At 42.6% G+C, this 22,115-nt stretch overlaps 4 protein-coding genes across 4 annotated transcripts; 1 reads left to right on the top strand and 3 right to left on the bottom strand.

The window, feature by feature from the left end:
* Nucleotides 1-1,861: 1,861 nt before the first annotated feature.
* Nucleotides 1,862-13,737, top strand: LOC108037881 (mucin-2). The gene is made up of 4 exons (XM_044461594.1): nt 1,862-1,923; nt 6,212-6,277; nt 6,347-6,585; nt 6,648-13,737. The coding sequence occupies exons 2-4, from the start codon at nt 6,236-6,238 to the stop codon at nt 13,624-13,626; spliced, it is 7,260 nt and encodes a 2,419-aa protein (XP_044317529.1). The 5' UTR covers nt 1,862-1,923; nt 6,212-6,235; the 3' UTR covers nt 13,627-13,737.
* Nucleotides 13,738-13,832: 95 nt separating this feature from the next.
* Nucleotides 13,833-16,111, bottom strand: LOC108037897 (dipeptidase 2). The gene is made up of 3 exons (XM_017114567.2): nt 14,959-16,111; nt 14,316-14,491; nt 13,833-14,255 (listed from the first exon to the last, which is right to left on the bottom strand). Exons 1-3 carry the CDS (start codon nt 15,790-15,792, stop codon nt 13,910-13,912), a joined length of 1,356 nt encoding a protein of 451 aa, XP_016970056.1. The 5' UTR covers nt 15,793-16,111; the 3' UTR covers nt 13,833-13,909.
* Nucleotides 16,112-16,215: 104 nt separating this feature from the next.
* LOC108037898 (uncharacterized protein C7orf26 homolog) lies at nt 16,216-17,789 on the bottom strand. The gene is made up of 2 exons (XM_017114568.2): nt 17,605-17,789; nt 16,216-17,551 (listed from the first exon to the last, which is right to left on the bottom strand). Exons 1-2 carry the CDS (start codon nt 17,702-17,704, stop codon nt 16,527-16,529), a joined length of 1,125 nt encoding a protein of 374 aa, XP_016970057.2. The 5' UTR covers nt 17,705-17,789; the 3' UTR covers nt 16,216-16,526.
* Nucleotides 17,790-18,216: 427 nt separating this feature from the next.
* LOC108037900 (transmembrane protein 104 homolog) lies at nt 18,217-20,548 on the bottom strand. The gene is made up of 4 exons (XM_017114571.2): nt 20,384-20,548; nt 19,641-20,134; nt 19,223-19,443; nt 18,217-19,167 (listed from the first exon to the last, which is right to left on the bottom strand). Exons 1-4 carry the CDS (start codon nt 20,432-20,434, stop codon nt 18,404-18,406), a joined length of 1,530 nt encoding a protein of 509 aa, XP_016970060.2. The 5' UTR covers nt 20,435-20,548; the 3' UTR covers nt 18,217-18,403.
* Between the last annotated feature and the right edge of the window lie 1,567 nt (nt 20,549-22,115).

Here is a 22,115-nt window from a genome sequence, read left to right as displayed (position 1 = left end):
ATTATCTTTTAATTTAATGGACTAAGCTCTTTTTATATTCATCGATTTTAATTTATTCAAAGGCTCGAAAATGGTTAGAGTTGACTGACGACAAAATATCATCGGACTCTGCGAGTACCGGGTGTAATCGAATTGCAGTCTAGGTTACGTGATGTTTGTCAAAGGCAGAAGCGGCTTTGGCACCTCTGCTATCGCGATGCGATCGTGATTGCATGTGGGTATGGGCTTGGGTTTGAGTTTGGGTTTAAGTTCGGGTTTAGTGTGACTATGGCTAAGGGAATTACCTTACCGTCCATCTCCATCCGTATTCTTCCCATGGCGACAGCCCCGATCGCTGACTTACCATTACCATCTCGCCATGACCGTTGCCATTTGGCTAAAATCTATCAGCATCACGAAGCGGACGCTGGGCTTCCAAAACTTTGAATACTAATACCTGTTAGGGATGACCAGGCGCATCGGCATCGGCATCGGAATTGGCGTCAACCTGTCCGCTATGCCGGCTGTAGTTGCATGACAACATCTCCATCGCCATCTCCATATGGCCACCATTCCCATTCCCATTCCCCCTGCGATCCTAGTCCACTCACCAGCGGAGGTAGTTACAATGACGGATTTTGACTCTATGGCCCTAAAAGCACACCGGCGAAGGTGCAGTTTTTCAGCTCAGTTTTCAGTTTCAGTTTTTAGACCCCAGCTACGAAATGTGCCAGTCGCGCGCTTGGGTCAAGATGGCTAAGACGGCGGCTCAAATGGCTGAGACGGCTGAGATGGCTAAGACGGCGTGTGGATGCTGCTCACGCGTCGCTCTGCCCACGATCTGCACATGAATGGAGGAAATAGTTGGCTCCAGGCGTTGGGCTACTGGATGCTCTATCTCTGAGCAGTCAATTAAAAAATGTTTATATTAATGATGGTGACATGATGCAACGACTACGCCCCATAATGGCCTTGAAAAAAATGATCATAATACCCTTAGATACGATCCAAGAAACTATGTTGGCCTTGACTTGAAACTTAATGCCTAATGACCGTATAAAAATGGTCCACACTAGGTTCAATGGCATTTATGATTGAAAATTTCACTTTTGCATTATTAATAGCTTACTCATTAGGTTTCTATTTCATTTCCTAATGATCAATTCCATTGGTTGTATCCACAAAACTAGATATTTTTAAAACTATTGTTAGTAAAAGGATGTGTAATTTGTGAAAAGGAAAAATATGATCGTAAACTATTAAAGATATTTAATTGCTAATTCCAATTGAATACAAGTATGAACAGCTTTTTTAGAATTAAATTAAATTTACATTCAACTTTTTAAGCTTTTTAATTGTGTTCCAAATGACACAACTGTTGTTTTTGTATTTATTAAATGCATTCGATTTAATATTCTATATGTACGAAATCCAGTGATCCTACAACTTGTTCTGGCAAACAAATTGAAATGTATTGAGATAATTATCACGTAACCTTTCACATTTGAAAAAACTCACTTGAAAGCTGGTACTGTTTAGCCTTTTTTCTAAACGCTTAGAAGATAAATATCCTAATCTGAATTCTTTTTGTATACTTATGTTTACTGCTGCTTAGGACCCGTTTAGTTCGGCGAATAAATAAGCCCAGCTTGGCAATAAATCGTACTACCCGAGTCCAGTTCAGTGTGCGTGTATAAAACCACGAGCGACGTAAAATAAACAACAATATATAAAGCTACTAGCATTGGTGTTTTTTGTTGCTGTTATTTTACTTGCCGCGTCTTTCGATTTTTGAGGCAATATCCGAAACGATTTTTGTTAAATCATATGCCGTGTGTGTATATAAACGAAGACGAGTCTCTTCGGCGCTTAGTGCGGCAACGTCCACTTCGCCAGCTGCATCCCAGCGATTTTTCCCCAAGCACGAGTCCACCAGCCAGTGCAGTAAGTCCAAGTCCAGTCAGTGATAGTCCGAATGATATGATGGCCGTCGATTAATTAGCCAATTGGTCAATGTGTTCCACTAAGAAACAGCCAAGTGAATTTAAGTGCTTACCACGATGCGCCTCCAATTAAGGCCAAAAAATGTGATTCGATTTAATGTACTGCAAGTGAATGGTCCAAAAGTGAACTCAGTGAATACCCAAAAGCTAAAGTTTATTTAAGTTATAGAAGGAACCACTCACCAATATTTAATTAATAAAGCGAAGTGGTATACTTTTTTTTTAAATATCTTGGGACTAAAATTAGAATCTTTTGAATTAATAAAATTCCTCATTAAATATTTAATTATTTTAAAAATTATATTTTCCAATTTCATAGATTTCAAAAATCTCTCAAATTACCTTTTTACATTTTACCAACTCCAGTGATTTTGTGAACTTACAACAACATGATTAATTTAAACACCACAAAATTTATATAGTTTTTTTTGTTAGATTATTTTAGTTATAGAATGATCCTCCCCAAAAATATAAATTCATAAAGCAAGCTGCTATATTCTTTCGATATCTTGAGTCTCAAATGTAAATCTATTGAAATTAAACTGATCTAAAATTTAATATAAACTGAAAATGCAAGGAAAATAGCTTTTTTTATAGTTTTTTATATATTTCAATTAATTAAAATTAAAGAAAAGATTTAATGAACTTAAAAAGAAAATTTAATCAATGAAAGCCACAGAAATTTATGTAATTGTTTGTTTTTTTCATTAAGTCCCACGCAGAAATAACCTTGATTTTACATTTCGCCGGTTATCATATATGGTGATTTAACAAGAAAACGCTATAGTCGGGTGCCCCACTATCAGATACCCGTTACTCAGGTAAAGGGAGCGCGAGGAGATGGAGATAGAAACTTTGATCACGCATAACTTTTAACGAATGGTCCGATTTGAAAAATTTCTCTACATTTCGATAGGTATTGATAAACACAATAAAACTGCATTTTACTTTTCGAAATATTTAAATTTTTAAAATCGTATATAAGCGATTGTGGGCGTTAAAGGGGCGTGGCACCTTTTGAAACAAACTTGCGCTGCGTAGGAACTCCTAGAATCTGCATGCAAAATGCCAATCTTCTAGCTTTTATAGTTTCCGAGATCTCAGCGTTCATACGGACAGACAGACAGACAGACGGACAGACGGACAGACGGACAGACGGACAGACGGACAGACGGACAGACGGACATGGCTATATCGACTCGGCTAGTGACCCTGATCAAGAATATATATACTTTATAGGGTCGGAAACGCTTCCTTCTAGCTGTTACATACTTTTGCACGAATACAATATACCCTTTTACTCTACGAGTAACGGGTATAAAAAGTCGAAAGTGGAATGTCAGTGACGCAAGTAATTATATCCTCCAAATCAAAAAAAAGTAATGTTACGAATATGACAGAATCATAAAGCCAAAATAAAATTGGCAAACTTCGGGTTAAACCCGAAATAATACGGATTCTTAAATCTCACGGTTTCCAACTGCGCATATTTTTTATTCTTGTACAAATGAGCTTCGGAGAAGATCAATTGATTTAAGCGTTTTAGGATTAATAAGTAGAATTCTTTTTGTAAATCCGTTTACCCGTTTTCGCATTTCTTTGTAATCATTTAAACGCCAAACAAGTTTCTCAGATCCGGTGTTTGAATGTCATTTGCATTTCGTTGTTTATTTGTCAATATTGCTAACTGTATTTTAATTTGTTAAGTACCCCGAAATATAATTCACAGGTTTTTAATGGCAGACCAGCAAATTAAGAATATCGCGGTTTTTATAGCCTATTTTTGAGTTCACCAAACTCTTCGTGAATTTTATTCACAAAAATATGTTTTGCACTTAATAATATATGCAAAGTGGCAATAAATACCCACTTATATGCAACGCAAAAATGTAAATTAGACTGTTGATAATATGACTATTTTAAGACAAGCGATCAGCAGCGGCTTACCAAATTGGCGCCTATCCTAAATTGGCCATAAAGCAAATCAAGATGTGACCATAACAGACAGCCAGAATGCAAGATAGCAGCATTTCACCAATTTGTCAATGAATTAAGTCCCAATTATGAGAACCAGACTCGCAATGTCGGTTAAATCAATCGCCGCAGAGATCACTCTCGCATTTGGACATACAAACACAATATACATATATGCATATCGAAGCCCGCGGACTAATCACCTGTTCGCCGTGATTAATACCTAGATATACGCCTATGCTAGGCGCTGAAATGTCAAAAGTTCAGGGTGAAGCCATCAATGTCCAAGTTGTTTTTATTAACGCTCAATCGTTGGCCAACACAATTGAATATGATTGCTTATGAACTGGGCACACACTCAGGATCCACAGGCGAAACACTCATTCTTTCCAACTTCCAATTTCGACACCCAAATCACTATTCAATAATGGCTTTTGAAAATTATAATTGCCCAATTATAATTATTCGTAGATTTAGTAGATGATTGTGTACCTATAAATACTCATATTTATATTCTAAAGTTTGTCTTTCAATCGAAATAAGCCATTAATGTGTTTGTATAGCAATTAAATAAATGACCTGACTATTAATTTAAGGTTTGCAAATAACTATATCTTGATAACTGGCGAACATAAAAATATGGTATACTTAAAAGCAGGCAAAAAACAAATGAGCAATTTTCTGACATAGTGAACCAATTTTTATCAAATTGGGCATAATTATGCAGTCATATAAAAAACGTGCAAACTGAGATATCAGGCCAATGTTGTGAGCCACCAAAAACCCAAAAAAATTAGGTCGTCAAAGATTAAGCCAACGAAAAGCAGGGAGCAAAAGAGATGCCATATTAATCGTGTTGAATATGAATCGGACGTATGAATGGGCGGGTGTTTCATCATCATCTACTGGATATCTTGCTAAATTTAAGGTGTTTTTGTACAACCGAGACGAAGCCTAACATTTAGGGGAAACATGTACATATTGTTATTTGGGGGAATTTTTGTATAATACAAAAGAAAGGAACAGGAAGACATTATGATCACTAATGAGAAAAATCAATAAGCTATTTCTTTTTAGCTTTAGGGTTCTTGGACTTAATGAGAGATTTATTCACGGGTTAGAACAAGTATTTATGGGTCGCACCATTGAATCGAATTAATGAGTGACGCAAGAACACACAGCAGACTTCTCACGCCAAAGTCATCCGCAATCAAATGGTACTTTTTACGTCTCGTTAGCCTAATGCTTGGGATAACCTAGACAAAAGGGGCCAGGCCACAATGAAAAAGCACCTAATCATCCGGGGCTAACATCAACATCAATGGCAACAGCAACAGACATTCGGCAAAAACAACAGCGCCATCAAATTGCAGAAGCCAATGCCAACACAAAAGGCCCCAAATCGAAGCCCCTTTATCAACTGCGGCTAAGCAAATAGGCACTAGTCACTATTTGTTTCTCTACTCCCTTTGCTGCTTCGTGTGTGAGTTTTGAATTTATGGATTTTGAAATCCCCAGCTTTTTTTCTTTTAAAGGTTAGTTGTATTATTTAAAAACCAAACCCGTTTTAGTGTCGGTGCACAGCACCCTCCATTCGTCGGGCAAAAGAGGTCCGGCTGTTGGCAACTCGTGTAAATACTCGAGAGGTTGCACTCAACCGTAATTAGCGATAAAGAAGATCTTACCTCACCCAACGCTAGAGATCGGTTGACAAACCCGGCGAATGCAAATACGTATCTGATTTTGGGCGAATTAATTTTTCGTCACTTTTATGCTTTGATATATGGTTTTTAAGATCGTATCGAAATAGCCCTTTTCGCCGAGCTCATCAATGAGTCACCCAAAAGGAAGGCTGATCGGGGCATTAAGTTACCGACCAATTCAACAAGTACCAAGTTGGCCATAAATAAAAAGCTGAATTAGCAGTTTAATGTTTAAAGCCATAAACAGAAATATTATCCTGTCTACTGTATAAGAAGATAAAGTTAAAATAAATGGTAGGGTTGGGCTGAGAAAAAAACTTCAATCAATTACAACCTATTTTACATACTTATACCTGTTTAAATGAGTTAGCCTCTTATATTCAATAATGTTTTTTTTAGTTTTTCCGCAATAAAGCTAAATTTTAATATATTCCAAATAATAATAGTTTAATAGCATTGAGACAAAGATTAAAGAGTGAATTAAGTGCTCGTAAACAGCTGCTAGTAAACACCATAAATATATTTTATACCTATTCATTAACTATATTGCAGAATAAAGCTTCAGACTAACTAAAAATGGTCAACATCGGCCACATTTTCGTGTGGGCCTTGCTCTTGGTGCGTACACTACTGATAACCATCTAGAAACCATAAAATATATATTTATTATTTTGCATAACGCTCAAGGTCACTGTTTCGGGCACTGATCTGAGCGATGATGAGGCGCTCAATGATGTTTTAAGCGAACTTGAGTTTGACGACTCTTCGACCAGATTAACTCGCGACACTTCTCTGTCAGCTAAGCACATCGAGAAGATCGATGTAAAATGCGACCAAGGTAATGGCATGATGGTTGAGGTGGAGTTCTCCGAGGACTTCGAGGGAGTCATCTACAGTCAGGGGTATTACAACGACCCCAAATGCAAGTATGTATTTATCATTATTAGCTTTATACCTTTTCTTTAATTACATTTTTATTTTAAACCAGCTACGTCAAGGGCGACCGAGCGGGTCGCAGTTTCATATTCACAGTGCCATACAATGGATGCGGCAGCAAGCCCTCGTGCTCCGTATGCGCTTCGATCGAGAACATCCTGATTATCCAGGATGACAGGGATATTCAAAATAGCTTCGATATCGCACGAAAAATATCGTGCAGTCGGGGCGACGAGCGTGAGAAGACTGTTTATTTCAAGCCATTTGTGGTGGACATGCTCGAAGTTATTTCTGTGGATACGCCAAGTGGTCCTGTGGAGTGCTGGATGGAAATCGGCACTGGGTCTCCGCCCAATGTCAAACCCATTCAGGGCACTCTTACCCTCGGAACAGACATAACTTTTACCATAAACGTCAAGCACTCGGAACAGGCATGGGACATTAATATACTGCAATGTTATGCCTCCGATGACATGGACTTTGAGGCCAGAACCACGAAGAGATTGCAACTTTCGGACAAAAGAGGATGCTCGATAAAGGAGAAAATATTTGGGGAGTGGCGAAAGTTTGAAGCGCCCTCTAGTCTAACGGCCACTTACTATAATACTTTAAAAGCCTTTAGGTTCCCCGACCGATCCCAGGTTTATCTGAAGTGTGACATAGAACTGTGCAATGGTGCTTGCAAAAGGGATTACTCTTGCGGCAGTGCGAAGTCAGGTCCATGTTCCGAGGGATCTACGGACCCCCAGTGTCTACAGGATCATCTCATCTCACAAAAACCACGTTGCTATCCCGGCTCCAGAGAACCAGGGTGCCCAACGCCCACTTCCCTGCCGCCAACAACGATCAGGATACCAATAGCCTCAACATTCACGCCTAGGCCACGGTGCTATCCTGGATCCACAGATCCCAGTTGTCCGCAGCCTACGTTGACAACATCCCAGCCCAGTTGTCCTTTAGGCTCAACCGATCCCCGCTGCCGCGTCAGACCACCGCCAACAATAAAGCCAAGATGTTATCCGGGATCAAACGATCCGGATTGTCAACCAGCTACTTATCTACCGCCAACAACGAGAAGAACTGCGATCAAACCACGTTGCTATCCGGGGTCACCTGATCCTGATTGTCAACCGGGAACAAAAGCTCCTATTACCACATCTAGGCCTAGGTGTAATCCAGGCTCTGATGATCCTGAATGTCAACCGGCAACTTATCTTCCGCCGACAACGAGGAGAACTCCGACTCCTACGTTAAAGCCACGTTGTTATCCGGGATCCACTGATCCGGACTGCCAACCCAGAACGAGATCACCTATTACTACATCAAAACCTAGATGTTATCCAGGCTCTACCGATCCTGAATGTCAGCCCGCTACATATCTTCCACCAACCACAAGGAGAACACCAATCCAAACAACAAGAACGCCAGTAACCGCATCAAGTCCAAATTGTTATCCAGGTTCAACTGATAGTCGCTGTCCACAGAAGCCCCAAACGACTCCAAGGCCAAGATGCTATCCTGGATCAACAGATCCCAGCTGTCAGCCTGCAGCTACCACACGGTGTTACCCGGGGTCTACTGACCCAGAATGTCAGCCAGCTACCCGTGTAACTCAGAAACCACCTACTACACCACAGCCTAAATGTTATCCCGGATCAAAAGAACCGGAGTGTTCTAATTGTTATCCTGGTTCGCCAGATCCAAGATGTCCCAAGGTTCCAACCACAAGGAAGGCAGGATGTTATGATGGTTCAGATGATCCAAGATGTCAGCCTGCCACATATTTACCTCCATCATCGCGCCGCCCTCCCACGATTGCACCCAAGCCAAGATGCTATCCAGGATCAACAGATCCCAGCTGTCCGCAACCAACTCAACCAACCACAAGAAGGACACCTATAACTACATCTAGACCTAGGTGTTATCCAGGGTCTACTGATCCAGAATGCCAACCAGCCACATACTCTCCTCCGACGACAAGGAGACCTGTAATAACGTCTAAGCCTAATTGTTATCCGGGCTCAACAGACAGACGCTGCCCAAAAGAGCCCGTTCCGACACCAAAGCCTAGATGTTACTCTGGCTCAACGGACCCCGAATGTCAGCCGGCTACTTACATCCCACCAACTACGGTACGAACAACAATTCCGACATCCAAGCCACGGTGTTATCCGGGCTCGAATGACCCTGATTGCCAACCAGCTACTTACTCGCCTCCGACAACAAGAAGGCCTATAACTACGTTGAAGCCAAACTGTTATCCGGGCTCAACAGATAGTCGTTGCCCACAGAAACCTCCAACGACTCCAAAACCGAGATGTTATCCGGGATCACCGGATCCTTTCTGTCAACCAGCAACTTACCTTCCTCCAACAACAGCAAGAACAACGATTCCTACAACAAAGCCAAGGTGTTATCCTGGTTCGAGTGATCCTTATTGTCAGCCACCAACAACAAGAACGCCCATTACTACTTCCAAACCGAATTGTTATCCTGGTTCTACCGATAGTCGTTGTCCTCAGAAACCTCCTGCTACTCCGCAGCCTAAGTGTCATTCCGGCTCAACAGATCCGGAGTGTCTTAATTGTTATCCCGGTTCGCCAGATCCAAGATGTCCAAAGGTTCCCACCACAAAGAAGGCAGGATGCTTTGATGGGTCGGACGATCCAAGATGTCAACCTGCTACATATTTACCTCCTTCATCTCGACGCCCTCCCACAATCGCACCTAAGCCCAGGTGTTATCCAGGATCAACAGATCCCACTTGCCCCAAACCAACTGAGCCAACCACGAGACGGACACCTATCACTACATCTAGGCCTAGGTGTTATCCAGGATCCAATGATCCTGAATGCAAGCCATCTACTTACTCACCTCCAACAACAAGACTACCTGTTACAACTGTCAAGCCTAGATGTTATCCGGGCTCGAGGGAACCTGAATGTCAACCTGCAACTAAGCAACCAATTACCACGTCCAAGCCAAGATGCTACCCGGGATCGTCAGATCCTGAGTGTCAGCCAGCAACATATCTCCCACCAACAACTGCAAGAACCACAATTCCAACAGCCCGGCCTAGGTGTTATCCGGGATCTAATGATCCGGTATGTCAGCCAGCCACTTATTCCCCTCCGACTACCAGGAGGCCAGTAACTACATCAAAGCCAAATTGCTATCCAGGCTCAACGGATAGTCGCTGTCCTAAAGAACCAGTTCCGACACAAAAGCCTAGATGTTCCCCTGGCTCAACGGACCCTGAATGTCAGCCTGCAACGTATCTTCCTCCAACAACTGCCAGACCAACCATTCCCACCACTAAGCCAAGGTGTTACCCGGGATCAACCGACCCATATTGCCAACCAAAAACATATTCCCCACCGACATCAAGGCCAGTCTTAACTACACCAAGGCCCAGATGTTATCCAGGTTCGTCAGATCCTGATTGCCAACCTGCAACTTATCTTCCACCTACAACTGCCCGAACTACCATAACTACTTCAAAACCAAGGTGTTATCCGGGCTCAAGCGATCCCGCTTGTCAGCCAGCAACTTACTCGCCTCCGACAACCAGAACACCTATAACAACATCTAAGCCTAATTGTTATCCAGGATCCACGGATGCTCGTTGTCCTCAAAAACCACCTACTACTCCGCAGCCAAAGTGCTATCCCGGCTCAACAGATCCGGAGTGTCTTAATTGTTATCCCGGTTCGCCAGATCCCAGATGTCCCAAGGTTCCAACCACAAGGAAGGCTGGATGTTATGATGGTTCAGATGATCCAAGATGTCAGCCTGCAACATATTTGCCTCCTTCATCTCGCCGTCCTTCGACGATTGCACCCAAGCCCAGATGCTATCCAGGATCAACAGATCTCAGCTGCCCGCAATCAACTCAACCAACCACAAGAAGGACTCCTATAACTACATCTCGACCTAGGTGTTATCCAGGATCTAATGATCCAGAATGTCAACCAGCCACATACTCTCCTCCAACGACAAGAAGGCCTATAACGACCTCCAAGCCAAATTGTTATCCGGGCTCAACCGACACTCGCTGTCCAAAAGAACCCGTTCCGACACCGAAGCCTAGATGTTACCCTGGCTCAACGGATCCTGAATGTCAGCCTGCAACTTACCTACCACCAACAACGGCACGCACTACGGTTCCTACGGCTCGGCCCAGATGTTATCCTGGTTCCGATGATCCTGACTGCCAACCACCAGCAACTACTAGAAGGCCTATAACTACATCGAAGCCAATTTGTTATTTGGGCTCAACGGACAGTCGTTGCCCACAAAAACCGCCTACGACACCAAAGCCAAGATGTTATCCTGGGTCTACAGATCCTGAATGTCAGCCTGCAACGTATCTTCCTCCAACAACTGCAAGACCAACCATTCCCACCACTAAGCCAAGGTGTTATCCGGGATCAACCGACCCCTATTGCCAACCAAAAACATATTCCCCACCGACATCAAGGCCAGTCATAACTACATTAAAGCCCAGATGTTATCCAGGCTCGTCAGATCCTGATTGCCAGCCTGCAACTTATCTTCCACCTACGACTGCCCGAACTACCATAACTACTTCAAAACCAAGGTGTTATCCGGGCTCAAGCGATCCCGCTTGTCAGCCAGCAACTTACTCGCCTCCGACAACCAGAACACCTATAACAACATCTAAGCCTAATTGTTATCCAGGATCGACGGATGCTCGTTGTCCTCAAAAACCACCTACTACTCCGCAGCCAAAGTGCTATCCCGGCTCAACAGATCCGGAGTGTCTTAATTGTTATCCCGGTTCGCCAGATCCCAGATGTCCCAAGGTTCCAACCACAAGGAAGGCAGGATGTTATGATGGTTCAGATGATCCGAGATGTCAGCCTGCCACATATTTGCCTCCTTCATCTCGTCGTCCTCCCACGATTGCACCCAAGCCCAGATGCTATCCAGGGTCAACGGATCCCAGCTGTCCGCTACCAACTCAACCTACCACCATAAGGACGCCTATAACTACATCTAGGCCGAGGTGTTATCCAGGATCTAATGATCCGGAATGCCAACCAGCAACTTATACGCCACCGACTTCAAGATCGCAAATTACTACTTTGAAGCCAAGGTGTTATCCAGGATCAAAGGATCCAGAGTGTCAACCAGCTACTTCAAGACCACCTGTGACAACTTCCAAGCCAAATTGTTATCCGGGTTCGACAGATTTACGCTGTCCTCAAGTGACGACGGCAAAGCCTCGGTGTTACCCGGGCTCGACGGATCCTGAATGTCAACCCGCTACTTATCTTCCACCAACAACACTAGGAACAACCATTGCTACGCCCAAGCCAAGGTGTTATCTGGGTTCCAATGATCCGGACTGTCAGCCCGCAACATACTCGCCTCCAATAACTCAAAGGCCAATAATTACATCGAAACCTAACTGTTATCCAGGCTCAACTGATAGTCACTGTCCACAGAAGCCCCAAACGACTCCAAGACCAAGATGTTATCCAGGCTCTACAGATCCTGATTGTCGGCCTGCAACGTATCTTCCTCCATCAACGGCTAGAACAACAATTCCTACATCTAAGCCAAGGTGTTATCCTGGATCAAGCGATCCTTACTGCCAGCCACGAACATCTAAAACACCTGTAACAACACCCAAGCCTAATTGTTATCCGGGCTCAAAAGATAGTCGTTGTCCACAGGAACAACCCACTACTGCGCAGCCTAGGTGCTTCCCCGGCTCATCAGATCCTGAATGCCTGAATTGTTTCCCTGGCTCCCCAGATCCGAGATGCCCGAAAATCCCGACAACAAGGAAGGCCGGGTGTTATGAGGGTTCCGATGATCCAAAATGCCAGCCTGCTACTTATTTACCTCCATCAACTTATCGACCGCCTACAAGTGCGCCAAAGCCGAATTGCTATCCAGGATCAACTGATCCAAGGTGTCCGCAACCGACACAGCCCACAACTATAAGAACTCCAATTTCAACACCAAGTTGTTACGCCGGGTCTTCTGATCCTGCTTGCGAACAACCAACAACTTTAAGGCCAAGATGTTATCCTGGCTCCAACGATCCAGAGTGCCAACCAGCAACTTACTCTCCTCCGACTACAAGGACTCCCGTAACTACTTCCAAGCCAAATTGTTACCCTGGCTCGACGGATAGACGCTGTCCACAGGAACCAGTGACGTCACCAAAACCGAGATGTTACCCAGGCTCAAAGGACCCTGAGTGTCAGCCCCCTACTTACCTCCCACCAACGACGGCACGCACAACTATTCCTACGACTAGACCTAGGTGTTATCCGGGTTCAAATGATCCCGATTGCCAACCAGCAACTTATTCGCCTCCAACAACGAGAACGCCGATAACTACACCCAAGCCGCGTTGCTATCCTGGCTCTAACGATCCCTACTGCCAACCAGCTACTTATCTTCCGCCAACAACAGCAAGTAGATGTTACCCTGGCTCCAACGGTCCTGAGTGTCAGCCTGCCCCCACGACAAGAGCTCCTGTAACTACTTCCAAGCCAAATTGCTATCCAGGCTCTACAGACAGTCGCTGCCCCCAGAAAACGACACCCAGGCCCAGGTGCTATCCAGGATCACCGGATCCTGAGTGCCTGCCAGCGACAACGACAAGAACGCCGATCGCTGGTACCACACCTGTCTATTGCTACCCAGGATCCATTGATCCACGTTGCCCTGATTCCGGGTACAAGGGCACAAGCCGAATCCCTGCCACATATCTGCCACCCCTGAGTGATCCGGGCTACGACAGAACTATTCGAAATGCAAAGACCTTGTTCTTCAATGAAATCAATCACTTGGCACTCACCGATAACAACGTTTTCGAGCTGGACGATGACGAAAGCGAGGCATCTAGGGTGAAGCGCGAGTTAAAGTTCGACGAGAATGAGGATCTCTTATCCAAGAGAATAATGAAGCGAGAGTTTAATGAGCGACCCTCAGAGCAAGAAGTGATTTCCCTGACCCTCGGAGTGCGAACTGGCATCAGTGTAAAATAGTCGTTGAAGGTCTAGTAGTAGTTAAGCATAACAATATTATAATATCATTATACACCGATATGTATTTACCTAGAATGATATTCATTAAAAATAAACCTATGTACAAATGTACTTCTCGAATAGGCATGTTAATGAGGGTTAGGTGGATAAGTATTAACAGCATTGCACATACCTATTTCTGGCTTTTAAATGTAATACACAGTCAATTGTACTTTAATAGTTTAATTAAATATTTTATTAATTATTTAAGAACAATCGATTGAGCCAATTGAAGTTGCTGATCCTAAGACTCCGGATAGCGGCAATAGGAATTGCTTTCGATGGACTCGTGCGGAATCCACTCCTCGTACAAGGTCCTTCGATCCTTAAGGGCTTCGACCTCCCGCAGAATTCTCATTACATTACCTCCAACCAGCTTCTTAATGGCTGCATTTCCCCACACCCTGTCCCGAGCCAATTCGGCCAGCAAAAGAGAATAGCTTTTAGGAGCTCCACCTAATCCAATGTGATCAACACCGGCAACCTTACGAACATAGTTTATGGCAGTTATGGCCTCTCGAACGCCCAGTGTTCGATCTCCACAGCGCTCCAGGTTGAGTAAAATAACTCCACCGTTCTCTGGCAATAGGCTGTGGGTGAGAAAAATATTAGCTTGATTATAGAAAAACACACTCCTCAAAATGTCCAACCTGAGAACATGATCGGGAATGGAAGCCGTGTTGCTACTATTGCACATGGAAAGTGGTGTGGCGTTGGTAAGGAGAACGGGAGCCTTAGCGGTTTTTATGACGGCTAACATGGCCGCCTCGCTGAGCATCGAAATCTCCACCAGCATTCCCAGGCGATTCATCTCAAAGAGCATTGTCTAAAAATTGTCAAGGAAATCAAAGGCAAAATTTAATATTCGTGAAAATGGTACTACCAAAGTACAAAGGTGTATTTAAACCCATAATAACGAGTGGGAAAATGCATAAATCTTATTAGAAAATGTTGTACCATTTCCAATTTGCTTGTAAAAGTTGCTTCACAAATACAAATAATGTGAATCGAATTTTATCAATCTATCAAAATTTAGCCAGAAAATGTGTGAAGGTAGGATTTTTTTTCATCGTTTGTAACCATTAACATATCTATGTATAGTATAAATTTGGTTATTATTAAAAACGTGGCTGGCTAAAGTGTAAATTTTCGATTTTAATATTATTTAATTATTTAAACTACAATATATTTTACTTTTGTAACTTAAATTGGGAAGATTTAGATTTAGATTTTAACAACTTTATTATATTTTCTGACAACACTTGAGCATTTTCCCATCAAGTTTGTACGCACCTGTCCGAATTTGTTGAAGGAATTCGTCACGTTCTCCTCGACGAGATAATCCGGTCTTCGGATAGCTGCCGCCGCCCAAGGAGTGGTGCACTCCAGGCTCGTGATGGACACGAATCGAGCTCCCAGCAGGTAGATGGAGCGCAAGACGGCCGTGCTGGTGCCGAGGGCATGGCCACCACTGATCCCCATGAGGACAGCCACTTCACCCTGGAGGTGGGACTGCTCCATCTCATCCGCCGACTCAACAATGTGCATTAGGTCCGTGGCGGCGGTAATGCGCCTGGCCCTATCGATTCCCTCCAGAGTGAGCTGCACTGCATCCAGGTACTGGGCTCCGCACGGCACGGCAATGGGCCAGAGAACAGCACCTATGTGATTCTGCCGCACCTCGAACAGATTGCTGCTGTTCAGACTCATGGTGCTCGGTGGCTTCCAGGAGCCCTCGATCAGAGGCGACTCCGTCAGCAGGCGCCGGATGAAGGCAAGTCGGGCTTCCAGGAGCGACGAGGAGCGCAGTTGAAGGGCCAGTGGAATCCCTCCGGCCATGGCGATGCACAGGAGAACTACACCCACGCCCATCAGAATCTTCCGCCCTCGCGATCTTTCCGGTCTTTCGCCCGAAGACTCGCTGCAGGAGTCCTTCTTGGAACTGTAAGTGGGAATGCCCCCGTTGGAGCACCGGATCTTTTCATTTCCCCCTCCAAATTTAGTTATTTCCGCGGGCAGTTCAATATCCGCTATCTCTGTGAAGACAAAACATTGCTGCTTGCAGTGCGGCTGATGTTGGTGCAGTGGATGGACCTCCAGGAATTCGCGGTTCGGCACGGGATTCATTGCATCGTCTGGAAGATGATGGTATTTGCCAAAGATTTCCCTCGCGGAGGTTTCCTCCCGTGAATTTTGATTCTATTCAACAAGCTTGCACCGCGACGCAAACTTCAAACTGGAATAGTATTGATTTTTAACACATCCCAGCAAGTCCTGTCACCTGCTCATTTTCTCTCAAGGACATGCGCGCTAAAATAATATGACAATCAGTATGGCAGCTTCCCCACTAGAGCGGGATAAAAATGTTTTTAAATATAAAAAAGAACATTCTCAAAATAAAACTAAAGATTTTATAATACCATCTACCAAACTATGTATAACACTAACAATTTTTTTAAAAGTACAGTTATAGTTTCTAAAGGATGGTAAGCTTATATTAACCTACAGAGAAATTGAAACGATAAACTGCTGGATCAAATCCATATTAAATCAATCTTAAAAAACTTTATTCTTTGAAGTTGGTTTTTCTTATCTATAAGCAACACTTTATCGATTGATTAAAAAGATTTTTGGATTGTTTAGATTGGTAAAGATAAAAGTTGTATTTTTAATTTAATATAATTAACAGAAATACCAGTTAGCTTATCCTAAACTACCATTTTAACACCCTATTTCTTACTAAACTTATTTGCCCATCATCATAATTTATCATCAAATTTCGTAATAAGTAAACCAGAATATTGCAAAAAAATGTAGGCCAACTTACTTTTACCAAACATATTTTATAATAACTACATTTTCTATTTTTTATGTGCTGAAATAACGATTTTCATCAGCTTGTGTGGAGGTAGCGATTCCAGGACGCACAGCAGCTGTATCTGATTGCTAATGCAGTTGGAACTCAGGGCGATTTGCACGGCTTGTGCAAATCGCTCCATGCACTTCTGGTAGGCAGCATCCGCTTCGGGATTCGTTTTAGACTCCCCCAGCCGTGCGCAATAGTTCTGCAGGGATTTAACGATCTGCATAAGGTCCTGACTGGGCAGGGCCGTTGATTCTCCGCTACTTACAAGTTGCTGCAGGGCCCGCAGTAGGGAAAGATGCAGATTACTGTAGGCAGTCCGGTTGGAGACCAAAGGAGCCAGGACCACCCAACGCAGCAGACCAGCTAAGGGAGTGGCAAACGGCATGGCTATAGCTCCGGCTGGCAGGACCAAAGGCTGCTGCGAGGCCTGACACAACGTAGGATTTTCTGTCATCCACTCGGTAATAGTATCTAGCAGTGCATCAGGCGGGGGATTCAGGGACTGCGAACGCTGCTCATTGAGATACAGATCCGCTACGGCCACCATGAAGTTGGCCGCAAAGTGCGGACCAACCATGGGCAGCTGCTTCAGCTGCTCCGGCGTTTTCCGGGAGTACGAGATGAAATCACTGACTATATTCTGGGCCACCTCCAGGCTGAGTGGCGTCTTGCAGCCCACCTGTTGCATCCACGTGCCGGCCGAGGAGAGCAGGGGGGCCACGGATCCGGAAACCGCTGTACTGATCAGCCGGGATAGCAGCTTGGATCGTTGCGGATTTAAGTGGCTTCCAAATAGCGAGAGGAAGATGGCATTGCGGGTGGCATCCCTTCCTGGTCGCGAGAAGTACTCAATCAGCGCAATAATAAGCTGGAACTCCTGAAACAGATTCATCTGGCTGATGGGCAGTGCCTGCGACTTGTTTCGAACATCGCCATCCTTGGCGGTTCTCTCCAGGAATATGTACTCGGATATGATTTGCATCACCATATTCTGTTTGTTCCGGCTGGCGATTAATGTTTCTGAAAAAGTATAGTTAATGTATGTGCCAATATTAATGGAAATAAATTAGTACCCAATCGAGTAAGTGCCTCCACCGCACATGTGGGATAGTTATCCAGTTTCATGTCTCCCTTCCTTAGCAAGGACTTATTATTGTCGACCGACAGAGACATATTTAAGTCTATTTCAACAAAACTGCTGGGTCTCTAAAAAATGCTAGTCGCACACCAAAATAAAAACAAACCGTTCAGTTTTAGAGGTGGGGAATATTTCGATTAACAATTCGATAACCTACTGTTGAATGGATAATTTCTGAAAACAGGAAAACGTTCACACTGCCACAGATTATCCGCACTTATCCGGTATAACAAACGAAAAACGTTGTTTTACGAATGTCCACTTTCATAATTTTTAAAAAACAGTATTTTAATATATAAAGGTGTATTTAATAATTATAAATTAATTAAACAAAAATGGTTTTTATATTGTTTAATTCAGTTCAATTTAATATTATGGATACATTTTTATTGAGCGATCTTAAAAACTAATATTGATCAAACATTTTTAATGAAAATATTTCTTATAATTTTTTCTTAAATACATTTAGATTCAGAAAACCTACTGATGTAACGATAATTATTAGAATTTTAAGTATTTGCAAAAAAAGAAATAAAAAACGGAAATCTCAGACCCTATACATAAATTTTATTGAAAATTTGAGTTCACAGCCGATCAATACTCACTTACATTGCTAAATTCGCTTACATTTTATCATTTCCAGTTGTAAATATGTACAAATATGTAGGTAACTTTATTAACCGGTAATAAACTCGTTGCCATAAAATAATCTATATTTTTGGATATAGTTAAGCCTAACTAAACAAATTAATGGATACCAAACAGACGCATAGAATAGACCAAATAAAAACGAAAACGAGCCAGGCACTGGACTTAAAAGGACTTTGAAAACGATTGATTACTCCGCTTCCCAGGAGCTCTGAGCAAGTGCGTCTCGAAAAGTAAACTAGGAAGACCGGGATTATGTATTGAATGCCTGTGCCAGCATAGGTGCCAGTAAATGCCACCAAACTGGACAAACTCTCCGTAAAATAAGTGATACAAAACGGCGGAATTATGGCGAGTAAAGGGAACCACACACGCACAAAAAGACTATATGATTCAAATTGTGACATGTCCAGGAAAAGTGATTGAAGATTGTTTTTCAAGGTTATGGCCACAATGGGAAAACTGGTGGACAGTGTGAAAATGGGGAAAAGGGCCAAGAAATAATCAATGCAAATTAATAAACCTGACCAAAAATCTACGTAGTTCACATCGTAGGGCAGAAAATCCAATGTGTAAAGATCTTCTATTCGTTCGAAGGCAAAAATACCAGTCATGGCTAGTAAAATGTAAAATGCACAGATAATAATATAGTCGAAAGAGAGAATTTTCGAAACCATAGACTTTTGCCTAATGGGTGCCAACAAACTGGGCAACGAATGATGACACATAAACGAGTACACACAAGCGCCAAAAAGCGGAGGAATACCATATACGTTGAAGGTCTCCGGGTGTCCTTTGGGACCTCTAGTGATCAAAAGTTTTAGCGATATGCAAATCATTAGGGTAAAAGCTGCAATTCAAAAGAGTTGTTAATATTTTGAAGTCTAAAATATCTTATAGCTTACCCATCCATCGGAAGGCAGCAGTGAGCATCTGCAAGTATTTTGTTTTTTGTACATTAAAGCAAACAAATGGACCGAAGATCAGAGTGAATCCAATTAAAAACACTCTGTACATGCTTAAGCGAGATATGGTGTGTTCCTTCCAGCAGGCCCGTGATGTATTATTCTTGAAGTCTCCTGGCCAATACATTAAGTTGTTAGTGTCCGTTCCGTTTGTTTGATCACTAAAAGCAGTCGAAATCGGAAAATTAAATAATCACCTCATAAAGTTATTTCCATGTAGATTAAAACAATTTCTTTTTCATTATAACGAACAAGAGTTGTGGATGCATTAAATAATGTGAAGTATTCGAATCCATATGTTATAACATCATGCCCCGTTTTAAGACTTCATTTGTTAAGTTTGACTTTCATTACTCACCATACAACGTCACGCAGACTTCTTGCCACGGCGGCGGAATAAATGCTTAGATCCCCGTAAAGATAAACTATCAGGCAGAGATAGAACATTACACGGCCGAATTCGTTAAAGAATAGTGTCGCCATTTCGCCCAGTTCGAATTTGTGGGAGAGCTGGTAGTAATGAAACTCCCGGTTTTGGATGGTCAACGGAACCCGCTCGAAGTCCCCAACTGGATCTGCTCCCGATGTGAGAGAGACTTCATCAGCATTATCATCGTTTTCACTGTTCTCAGCGGAACTTCGACTCTGTCGCAAGGCCTGCAGAGTTTGCCAATTCCTGATGGCATTCGCACAGGCCATAGCCTCAATGATAAAGGTTACGGTCATATAACTTATGATGGCCAGTAGAACAATAACGATGAGGCTCAGCATCCAGCCTGCCCTAGAAAAAACTCCAGGCAGTGTTAGGGCTCCAGTTCCCACAATGAGATTAAAAATGAATATGAAGCCGACCTGCGGGTACAAAAAGAAAACATTACTCGCGAAGCGACAGGTGTTGCGTTCTCGAAATCGCCAATTATGTGCATACGCAGCAAAAATTATAGAAGTGGGTGTAGTGAAAATTCTTAAATTTTTAATATCAGAAATATGTGTACATATTTTTTTGAACTCTATTAAAAGTTGGATCATATTGCACAAACTGCATATGGCTATTGTTTTGGTGAAAGGAGCCTCTTTTGAATTTATTTAAGTAAACCTTACCAAATTAGAGTATGTGGGTGCGGCCTCGCGTCCATTGACTAGGCGAGGCATCTTTATGCTGGTTCTTTGTCTTTTTAGCAAGCTTCTATCCAATCCTATCCCAATCCAATCGAATGCTCAAAAAAAAAAACAATAATAGACGAGCAGATAGTGCATTCCATTAAGTGTGGCCAACTGGTGTAAGGGACCAAATGGCGAATTAAATATCCAAACGTCGAATGTAACGGCAAGGATTAATTTAATACTAAAAGAAGAGCGCCAAATTTAAATTAATTATTATAGAGTCCGAAAATTCCTTTCGATGACAGCCTACATTGCGCGAATATACATTTGTAAGCTATAGGATATAGCCAAATAAAATGAAATTATATAAGACCATTAAAATAAACAACAACAGCGAGATATATTAATCCGATCCATTCTATGGCAGCATTCTATAGTTCGATTGGCAATGATTATTTATCAATGATCATAAAAAAATACAATTTTACACTGATCCAATAAACTGAATATAAGCATATCATACAAAAAACAGCGAGAAATACAACAATTTCATTAAAAGCGACAAATTTAACAAACGACTGATGAGCAAAAATTGCTGCTTCTCTGCATTACATAGTTTTAAGGTAAACAAAAAAGAAGAGTTTACCTTTTCTAAATTTATTAACAGTTTATTTTTATACCCTTGCAGAGGGTATTATAATGTCAGTCAAAAGTTTGCAACGCTGTGAAGGAGACATTTCCGACCCAATAAAGTATATATATTCTTGATCAGCATCTCCAGGAGAGTCGATCTAGCCATGTCCGTCTGCCCGTCCGTCTGACCTTCCGTCTGACCTTCCGTCTGTCCGTTTCTACACAAACTAGTCCCTCAGTTTTAAAGCTATCTGCTTGAAACTTTCCCAAAAGTTGTCTTTCTATTGCAGGTAGTATATAAGTCGAAACGAGCCGGATCGGCCAACTATATTCTATAGCCATATAACTGAACGATCGGAAAGGCCATAACTTTAGTGTTTTTTATGTTAGGAAGTTGGGAATTTTTATGGGTTTTATTTTTGGCCAATCAATCCGACCTACCAAATTTCTTAAGGATCGGCCGACTATATCCTATAGCTGCCATATAACTAAACGATTGGAAATGCCATAACTTTGGTGTTTTTAAAGTTTGGAAGTTGGGATTTTTATGAGTATTAAGATTGCATCATAATAATTTTGGAGAATATAATTTACAGAATATTCTGCAAGGGTATATCAACTTCGGCTCCGCCCGAAGTTAGCTTTCCTTTCTTGTTCTTTCTATTATTTACAATTTTTTAAGTGAAGACTTTAACTGGTAAAACTCAGTGACGCTGCGCTCAGTGTCGTAGTGGTCGTATAACCGAATCCAAGACGGTTGGTGGTTGATAACCTCATGAATAAGGACAGCCTTCAGGATCAGGCACTTCTGGTCAACGGGCGTCATTTGATCGAATAAGACGAGGACTTCTGAGCCCGATTTCTTTGATTCCACGAGCTTTACTTTTGGGACACTTCGTATGTTGGCAAGGGACTCCGGGTGGATTACATATCCGGATGGCAGCTGGATCTGCATTAGTGCCATGTTCGAAGGTTTTCCCTGATCGGAGGCTTTAATCGGTGTGTATTCGACGCAAATGTCGAGCACTAAACGTCGTTTGCCCGGCTCCGTACCCGAGACGGTCAACTTGAAACTGGGACTTGGCTCCTTCGTGAC

This window comes from Drosophila rhopaloa, unplaced genomic scaffold (assembly GCF_018152115.1).
Source record: "Drosophila rhopaloa isolate 14029-0021.01 unplaced genomic scaffold, ASM1815211v1 contig_47, whole genome shotgun sequence".
Classification (NCBI taxonomy): domain Eukaryota; kingdom Metazoa; phylum Arthropoda; class Insecta; order Diptera; family Drosophilidae; genus Drosophila; species Drosophila rhopaloa.
The sequence above is the reverse complement of the archived record's forward strand: the minus strand, read 5'-3'. Positions and strand labels throughout refer to the sequence as shown.